This window comes from Colobus angolensis, unplaced genomic scaffold (assembly GCF_000951035.1).
Source record: "Colobus angolensis palliatus isolate OR3802 unplaced genomic scaffold, Cang.pa_1.0 Scaffold42, whole genome shotgun sequence".
In the NCBI taxonomy this organism is placed as follows: Eukaryota; Metazoa; Chordata; class Mammalia; order Primates; family Cercopithecidae; genus Colobus; species Colobus angolensis.
Window position 1 is genome coordinate 495,838 of NW_012117599.1, and position 9,405 is coordinate 505,242.

Consider the following 9,405-nt stretch of genomic DNA (forward strand, 5'->3'; position numbering starts at 1 on the left):
CCCGGGCCCCAGGGCCCCAGGCAGCCCGGCTCGCCATGGGCATCCAGGGCATGGAGCTGTGCGCCATGGCCGTGGTGGTGCTGCTGTTCATCGCCGTCCTCAAGCAGTTCGGCATTCTGGAGCCCATATCCATGGAAGGTAACGCGTGGCCACGCGCCCCTCCGCCGCCTCCGCGGGAGACCCGTGGTCTGGAGGGAGGGACCGGCACCCGCACGCCGGGGTGCACTGGTCTGGCGAGGAGCGGCCTGGGCCGCCGCCCCCTCCCGGCTCCGGAGGGTTGGGCCTGGGAATAAGGAGACGTAGAGGGCCCGGGCTCCAGGGAGCCCCAGAGGGGACGAAGCCGCAGCGCTTGGGCTGGGTGTGAGCGAGGCGCCTGGTGACACCGTTAGCGGACACCCCCTGCTGTCCTAGGCCTGCAGTCCGAGCGCCCCTGGTGAGCACACCGGCTTGGGCCGCCCTGTAGTGGGAGGTGGCGCAGGGTGCAGAGGACAGGAAGGACCCTCAGCCCAGGGCACCTGGCGATAGGGAGAGATTTGAGGCCTCTGCCGTGTGATGGGGTCTCCCCTTTCGCCCGCCACCTGGTATCCAGTTACCCCTCCCCAAGCAAGGTTCAAGCCCATGGGATCAGTAACCAAACCCGCAGGCGCCACATTTCTGTCCCAATAAAATATTAACTGAGGAGACAGACCCACACTAGGATCAGACACTGACGGGCCCCCTGGGGCCCTTCCATGGCACACCTGGTTCTGAAGGGGACCCTGAAGCCAGGGATGGAGGTTGCCCCCTGTTCAAAGAGGCCCCGCACCTCTGGACCCTGGGGAAGGGGCTAGCTCATCCTGTTCTCATCGCTGCTGCCCTCTCCGAGGACATGGGCATCCTGCCTGCCCCAGCACTCTGCTGACCTTGCCGGGCTCCAACTCTCAGTACTGAGACCCAGAGGCCTGAGGATGAGAGAGAGAGAGCCTGCCCCTGCCTGGGAGCTGCCCAGCAACCCTTCGGGCATGGGGATGTGCCCCGAGCCCCTGTGAAGGGCTGCTGAGGGCGAGAAGGGGCAGGAAGCAAGGCTTCCCTCCATTCTGCCTTCAGGGTCCAGGGCTAGCTCTTTTCCCAAAGTCCACGGCCACATGCCACTGACAAGCCACTGGACTCTGCCACACCTTGTCTCTTGGTGAGTGTATGAGGCCCAGAGAGAAGGGGCTTGCTCCAGGTGGCTCAGAGGGGTGGCACCAGGAGCTTTGGATTGGAGATGGGGAGGAAAGTGGCCCAGGCTGGGCCTTCACTCGGCCAGATGCTGGCCCTGGCAGGGGAATGTGTGACAGGGAACTTGGTGGGAAATACAGGTGCTGGGATTGGGGCAGAGCGTAGAGGGGTGAGTGTCCTGTGCTGCCGTGCCTCAGAGGACCGTGCGTCCTGCAGGCAGTGCCGTCCCCTGTCCTCTTGTCCCATTTTCTTTCCCCATCTGGAGCCTGGGGTGGGCGTGGAGGGTGGCTGGTGCCCAGGGAAGCTGTGATCTCTTCATTGCTCTTCCCTGATCCTCGGGGCCTCCAGTGGCCAGGAGCAACAGCCAGCCTCACTTCACTTAGTACCTCCGACCTTCCTAACAGCAGGCTCACCCAGTCAGGGGCAGTGTGAAGTTTGCCTTTGTGATTTCTGAGGAGGGATTTCTTTGCAAGGTGGACAGTATGCACAGGACAACAGATGGTTTATTCTACCTGCCAAAAACCTCATTCAGGCTCCCGTGAATCTCTGTGTTCTGGTGCATGTGCCCACTCATACCCCTGGAGTTCTGGGGTCTTGATCCAGTTGGGGGAGCTCAGAGCCTCAGAGTCAGCTAGGCCTATCCTGGGATCCTGTCGCCTTCATAAACTGGCTGTAAAAATCCCTGAAACAGTCCGAGCCTCAGTTCACCATCTGTAAAGTGGGGCCAATAAGAATTCCTGCTCCCTAGGGCTGTGGCGGGCTTGAAGCAGTTGGTGGGGTTTGCACGGATAGTAAATGTGCAGGCTTTGTGAGCCATCCTTATCAGGGATACTAGCGATGAGTGTGTCAGTGGTACAGTAACAGCACTGAGTGAGCCATTCTCTCACTCGGACACCCCCACCCCCGTCAGAAGGAGGGGGTTGTGAGTTCCAGATGTTCTGTTGGTGGGGAATGGTGTCAGCCAGCCGAGGGCCTGGAAGCTCCCATTGGCCAGGCAGTGTCTAAGGAACTGTCAGATGAGCTGTGAGGAGCCCAGGCTGTCCCAGCAGCCTGGATGTGAGCTATCCTCAGTGCCGCTGGGGGCCGGAAGGGGACTGTTGGCCCGGCTCCACTCCGAGCCTGCGCGTGTGTAGTCAGAGGGGTCTCTTGTCCTCTCTGAGCCTCCGTGGTTCTCATCTGTAACAGACCAGAGTTATGGTGCCCTGGGGATTGCTAGGAACTAATGGATCCGGGTTCTGGGGACGCAGCCTTCTAGAAATACATGCAGCAGTCAAAAAGCCTTCCTCTCTGCCCTGGGTCCTCCATCAGTCCCTTTCCCTGGATGACCTCATGGAAGAGTCACCGCAGTCACTTTTCCTGAGCAGTAATGGAACAGGAAGCTCACCCCTTGATCCATGGAAAAGGGGGCTGAGCCCGGGGTGGTGGCATGGCTGTCCTGACCACCAGGGCAAATCAGTGGGCAGCAGGGCATGGGCCTGGCCAGAGGCCAGGCTAGCCTCAGTGTGACAGACCCTGGGTGGTAGAAAGGCAGTCCTCATCCTGTCTGCTTAATTAGGATTTCTCCTTCCCTGGTAACCTACGGGATATCAGAGATGAAGAAGCTGCCTGCCATCCACGAGCCTCACCTCGGCAAGGGTGCGAGAGCCTGAAGCTGCTGGGGTGGCCCTGAGGGTCATCAAGGGGATCTCGTCTTGGCTTTGGGACCTGGACCCTGTGGGGCAGGGTGGGGGTGGGGTCTGTGTCTGAAGGGCTGTGGTGCCTGACACTCCATATTTAACACAGTGGGGTCCCAGCCCAGAAGGTCCATAAAGCTCCTGAAATTATGGGCAAGATTGAGTGTTTGGTGCTTCTTCCTGGAGTACTGAAATACGGTTCTCAAGGGGATCTGTGTTCCCCAAGTGCTCGAAGGCTCACCCCTGTGGCTCTCCGTGGAGCCTTGCTGGTGGAGGGTGTTGGTGGGCCCCGGCGGGCAGCATCCCTGATGTGCTGGTGACATAAAGGTCCTCCTTGTCCCTCTGTGGTTCCGGGCTCCTAGCACATTCCTTGTAGGAGCCGAGACTCCCTTACATGCTTGATTTTTCCCCACAGCCTTGTCACTCCCTTAAGATACTGGGTATCTCAGTTTCTTTCTTTTTTTTTTTTTTTCTCGAGACGGAGTCTCATTCTGTCGCCCAGACTGAAGTGCAGTGGCGCGATCTCGGCCCACTGCAAGCTCCGCCTCCCGGGTTCACGCCATTCTCCTTCCTCAGCCTCCCGAGTAGCTGGGACTACAGGCGCCCGCCATCATGCCCGGCTAGTTTTTTTTTGTAATTTTAGTGGAGACGGGGGTTTCACCATGTTAGCCAGGATGGTCTCGATCTCCTGACCTCGTGATCCACCCGCCTCAGCCTCCCAAAGTGCTGGGATTACAGGCATGAGCCACCGCACCCGGCATCTCAGTTTCTTTATCATTAGTTCATGGTCTTTCTCCCCCAGCTGCGGGTCACATGAGGGCAGGGACTTTCTTCTGCTCACATTAGCACCCTGTGCCTAGACCAGTGCCTGGCACCAGGCGGCAGCTTGGGGAGAATTTGTTAAATTCATGAGGGAAGCTGCTGACCAACAGGGAGAGCTGGAGCCTTCTTCTGTCCCCTCTGTCTCAGCCCCTGCTGGCGAGCCTGAGGCCAGGTCCTGTGAGAGCTACTGCCTGGATGGGCACAGAGCAGGGGGCCCAGAGCAGCAGGGGTGGGGGCTGCTGCAGAGAGTACAGAGGCTTGAGGTGGGGTGTGCTCAGTGTCATCAGGGTAAGTGGGTAGAGCCAAGTGAGTGCGGAGCAGTGGCAGTGGAGGTGGGGGGCCAGTGGTCTCTTCACCGAGCTGCACATCATCATTGTAATCATCTGGGAACTTTTAAAACTACCTGCCGTGCCCACCCTGGGGCATCAAACCCTAAATCTCTGCCATGCCCACCCTGGGGCATCGAACCCTAAATCTTTGGGTGGAACCCAGGCACTAGGATTTTTAGGAGTTTCTGCCCTGGGCCCCCCATCAGTCCCTTTCTCTGGGTGACTTCATGGGGGAGTCACTGCAGCCACTTCTCCTGAGCAGGGTTCAGTGTCATCAGTGGTGAGCGAACTCTGAAGCCAGAGTTGGGAGTTGAGGCGCAAGGCCTTCGAGGACAGGGACTCTCAACGTGTGCTGTGGGTCAGCAGCAGCAGCAGCCCAGGAGCTTGGTAGAAATGCATCTTCAGGGCTGGGCGGAGAGGCTTACACCTGTAATCCCAGCACTTTGGGAGGCCAAGGCGGGCGGATCACAAGGTCAAGAGATCGAGACCATCCTGGCTAACACGGTGAAACCCCATCTCTACTAAAAATACAAAAAATTAGCCAGGCATGGTGGCGGGTGCCTGTAGTCCCAGCTACTCCAGAGGCTGAGGCAGGAGAATGGCGTGAACTCGGGAGGTGGAGCTTGCAGTGAGCCAAGATCGTGCCACTGCACTCCAGCCTGGGCAACAGAGCGAGACTCCGTCTCAAAAAAAAAAAAAAAAAAAAAAAAGAAATGCATCTTCAGGCCCCTACCCCAAACCTGCAGGCTCAGAAAGTCTGGGCTTGGGCCCAGCAACTTCTCTCTTCCCCAGCTCCAGGTGCTGGGGACATACTGAAGCCTGAAGACTACTGCCCTGGCCAGGGGTGGACCTCCGCAAGGACATTTGCTTTTACTGAAACCCAGAGTCATCGGAAGGTTCCGAGCAGAGGAGTGAAGTGGCTTTGCCTTTCCGCAGGGTCCCACTGACTGCTGTGTTGAGAGCAGACTTGGGGTGCAAGGCGCCAGGGGAAGCAGATCCTATGAGAGGCATTTGCAGCCATTCAGGAGGGAGACAGCATTGGGGTTGGGGGAAGTCGCCGGTTCCAGATGTATTTCCCAGGGAGAGCTGTTGGTTTGCAGTGGGGCATGAGAGGAAGGGAGGAGTCTGGAAGATGGGCCTGAGCACCTAGAAGGTACAGCGGCCATCTGTTGAGATGGGGAAGCCTGGGGCGGGGTGCAGGTTTGTGGGAAGGTCAGCAGCTCTATTTGGACCTGATAAGTTTGGGATGTATTAATTTTCTTTCACTGCTGTGACAGATTCCCACAGATTCAGAAGTGGCTGCAGTGGCTCCCCCATGAAGTCACCCAGAGAAAGGGACTGATGGGGGGCCCAGGGCAGAGAGTCCCCCAAGAAACTCCTAAAAATTGCAGTGCCTGGGTTCTACCCAGTGATATAGGGTTCAGTGCCCCAGGGTGGGCCTGGCGGGTATTTTTTAAAGGTCCCAGATGATTTGGTTTCATTCCTGAAACCAAAACAAATTTACTATCGTATAGCTGTGTGGCTCAGAGACCTGCAGAGACCTCCCTGGCTCATGCCTGTAATCCCAGCACTTTGGGAGGCTGAGGTGGGAGGCTCACGGGAGGCCAGGAGTTCCAGACCAACCTCGTCAACATAGCAAGACCCTGTCTCTACAACAAAAGAGGTCCAAGTGGAGCCATGAAGGAGGTGTAGGGGTGTACGTATCAGGAATTTATCAGAGTAGTCTGGCTGAGAAAGAATGTTACAGGCCACTGGCAAATGTGGGGATATAGCACTGTGAGACTGGGGGAGTCACCAGAGAAGTGGGTGGGACAGGCCAGGTGGAGTGGCTCAGGCCTATAATCCCAGCACTTTGGGAGGCTGAGAAGGGCAGATCACTTGAAGTCAGGAGTTCAAGACCAGCCTGACCAACATGGTGAAACCCCATCTCTACTAAAAATACAAAAATTAGCCGGGCATGGTGGCAGGTGTCTGTAATTTCAGCTACTTGGGAGGCTGAGGCAAAAGAATCACTTGAACCCGGATTGCAGTGAACCGAGATCATGCTACTGTACTCCAGCCTGGGCAACAGAGCAAGACTCTGTCTCAAAACAAACAAACAAACAAAAAACAAACAAGAAGTGGGTAGGATAGAAAGGGGACCAGATTCAAGGGCCCAACCTGGGGCCCTCCAGCATTTGTTAACAGGTCAGGGAGAAAGAGCAGGGTCCGGAACACTGGAGAGCTGTGTCTTAGAGGCCAGGGGAGGGAGGGAGTGGTCCTGGGGTCAGAGGCTGCTGCCGAGCTGATTGTGGACTCCGAACATCCAGGCTCCAGGTCACCTGAGGACGAGACCCAGCACCGGACTTAGCAGCCCTTCCTGGAATCTCCATGCCTCCCCGACCAACTTCCCCCCAGCCCGTCCTCTCCAGTCCTCCCTCCCTCCCTAGCTCTCCTTCTCCTGCCCTCCCTCCCCTGCCTTTCCCCCCAGCCCTCCCTCCCCTGCCTTTCCCCCCAGCTCTCCCTCCCCTGCCTTCCAGTTCAGGGACATCCTGTTGCCAGTTAAAGGCTGGCCAGGGGGCCTACCGGGGCCCTGACCCACTGGCAATGCCACACCTCCCCTGCTCATCGCAACTGTTTACCAGACATGCCAGGAGGGAGAGAGGAAGGCAGACACTTTCCTGTGTGGAGTTGATAACAGTCTGGTCGCCCTGCAGGAGGCCTCCTGTCCGTGGCTGAAGAGGGTGTGCAGCCTGTCAGGTTGTTGCTTCAGTGATTTGGGGGTTCCCAGGCATCTGCCCCCTAAACCTGGCACTCTGTCCCAATGGCTATAGTCCCATCGTTAGCCACGTGGGTTAGTGAGCAAACACTGAGAGTGTGTGCTGGGGTGGGAGCTGTAATCCTCGCAGCTGGGTGGGATTGCATTCTGACTGGGGCAGGGGTATCTCCTAGTGGGAGGACTGAGCCCTAGGCACAGAGTGAGTGAGTTGCCAAGACTGTGCAGGAGGCAAGGCCCTGGGAAGAGAAAGAGATGCTTTCCATGCGGAGAAGCTGGGTGGGGGCCTCCCCCACCACTCCACACAGAACTGATCCCAGCGGGAGAGCAGCCGACACCAGGCCCCTCACTGGACGTGGCCGTGTCGTCCAGTTCACCTCCCCCACGAAGGGCCTTCTGGGATCAGATCGGATTCAGAGGCCAGAGTGAGAGCAGCTGGCATTGGGCTGGAGCCGGGCATCCCGGCCTGCAGGCCCTGCCTGGTCTAGCACACTGGGCTTCCCTCCGTTCCAGCCCGGCTTGGCCACCTGCTTACAGGGTGACTTCTCTATGTTTAACCTCCTTGAGCCTCACCTTCCTCTTCTGTAGAATAAAGATAATAAGACCTCCCAGTATCCACTTTAGCCAGAGGGGGTGCTGAGCCAAAAACACTTTGGAAAAGTTGAAAGAGGAACTCGGGTCTCAGAACTTCAGACGGGGAGGGCAGGCAGAAGTGGGTGCGGGCGGGCGAGGCAGGTGCAGCCCCAGCCCAGAGCTTTGTGACCACATCTGTGGCATGAGGCTCGGCTTTGGCCGCTGCTTCTCTTAGCTCAGCTCAGATTTCCATGCAACTCTCAACCAAGGGCAGTTTTACCCAGCAGGGACATTTGGCAATGGCAAGAGACATTTTTGGTTGTCACAGCTGGGGAGGTGCTACTGGCATCGGGGGGTACAGGTCAGGGGTGCTGCTCACCATCCTGCAGCGTGCAGCATGGCCCCAGCACAGCGAGGTATCTGACCCTGTGTCAGTAGCACCGAAGCGGAGGACGCTGTCCTAGAAGGAGCGCTGGCCGAGGGCTGGGAGTGCCACTTCACGTGGACAGGTCACTTCTGTCTGAGTGGTTTCCTCACCTGTAAGTGAGGGGCGGGGAGCAGAGGCACCGTCTCCCCTGGGAACTCTCCCAGACCCTGCCCTCTCCCTGCTCTCTCCCTGCCCTCTCAGGTTGTGTTAGATCCACTGCCCTCAGATTTTCTGTGTTCCTGTCCCGCCCTGCCGTGGGCTCTCTCAGAGCAGCAGGGGCGTGTCTCTCTACACTTAGGGCCTCACAGTATGCCCAACACTGCCTGGCAAGCAGCGGGTGTTCAATCAATGTTAAGTTACATGCCACCATAGCACACTTATTGAACACACATTTTATGCCAGGCAGCACAGGTAACACGGAGTCTTGGCCCTACCTGTAGAGAAGCTCTGGGACGGTGCCCTCTGCAGGGAGGGTCCCTCTGGCTGGGGCAGAGGCAGGGAGACTGGGTTGTGGGACCCTATGGTTTAGGAGTGACCTGAGCAGCAGAGACAGCAGAGGTGTGAGGTGTGATGGGGAAGAGGAGAATGCCTAGAACCAGGATGTGCAGGGTCCGGTCGACTGCCCTTGCTCCTCCCTCCTGGGAGGTGACCCCAAACACTCTGCACCCACCCTCTGCGCACCTGCCCTGAAAGCGTCTCTAACTGCAGGGCCAAGGGGACCACCAGGGGCCTGGTCTTACAAAGGTGACCTTGGGGCCTGCTGGATCCGCAGCCATCTCTTGGCTTGGAGCAGGCCCAACGGGCCTTTGTGATCCTTCCTGCTCGTTCTCTTGCTCTCCTTCCCCCCAACACCCTCTCCCACTTTTGCTGGGGCCAGTGGTGATGCTCTGGGTGTGCTGCATGCCCTGTTCCCTGGCTGGGCCTGCTGCCCTGTAAACTGCTAGTCCCTCAGGTCTCCTGCAGCTCCTTGGGCAGGCTTTCCAGATCTGGGATGCTGATGACAGTGATAGGAACCAACCTCCAGAGAGTGCTGTCTCTTTGGGGGCACTTTGTGCATATCCCAATCTTGTCCTCATCAGCAGGCTCGTTTCATCAACGAGGAAGCTGAGAGCCAGGGAGCGGCAGAGCCAGGAGATGGTCATGTGTGTCCCGGCCTCTTACAGGACAGGTGTCAGGAGCCCAACGTGGGCTGCCTGCCCTGGTCCAAGCCCACAGTGAGAGGACCCCTGCCCTGAGCCGCTGTGGAGATTGCGTGTGTGAGTGTGCACAGGTCTTGCAAGGCAGCATCGGGCACGGAGGAGGCGCTTTCTTTTTTATTATTATTATTATTATTATACTTTAAGTTCTAGGGTGCATGTGCACAACGTGCAGGTTTGTTACATAGGGTATACGTGTGTCGTGTTGGTTTGCTGCACGCATCAACTCATCATTTACATTAGGTATTTGTCCTCATGCTATCCCTCCCCCAGCCCCCCAGCCCCCGACAGGTCCCAGTGTGTGATGTTCCCCACCCTGTGTCCAAGTTATTTCATTGTTCAGTTCCCACCTATGAGTGAGAATTTGCGGTGGTTTTCTGTCCTTGCCATAGTTTGCTGAGAAAGATGGTTTCCAGCTTCATCCATGTCC

The 9,405-nt window shown here is 57.7% G+C and overlaps 1 protein-coding gene across 2 annotated transcripts in view; it reads left to right on the plus strand.

Moving 5' to 3' along the window:
• The window catches only part of KCNIP3 (Kv channel interacting protein 3, calsenilin), a 90,550-nt gene that overhangs the window by 50,054 nt on the left and 31,091 nt on the right, over window positions 1-9,405 (plus strand). The window contains exon 1 of one of the 2 annotated variants that reach the window (XM_011956499.1): window positions 7-138. The exons of the other annotated variant lie outside the window; for it this stretch is intronic. Within the exon in view, the coding sequence (XP_011811889.1) occupies window positions 36-138 (103 nt within the window). The 5' untranslated portion in view covers window positions 7-35. Of the gene's footprint in view, window positions 1-6; window positions 139-9,405 lie in introns of those variants that run through there. 2 annotated transcript variants of the gene reach the window in all.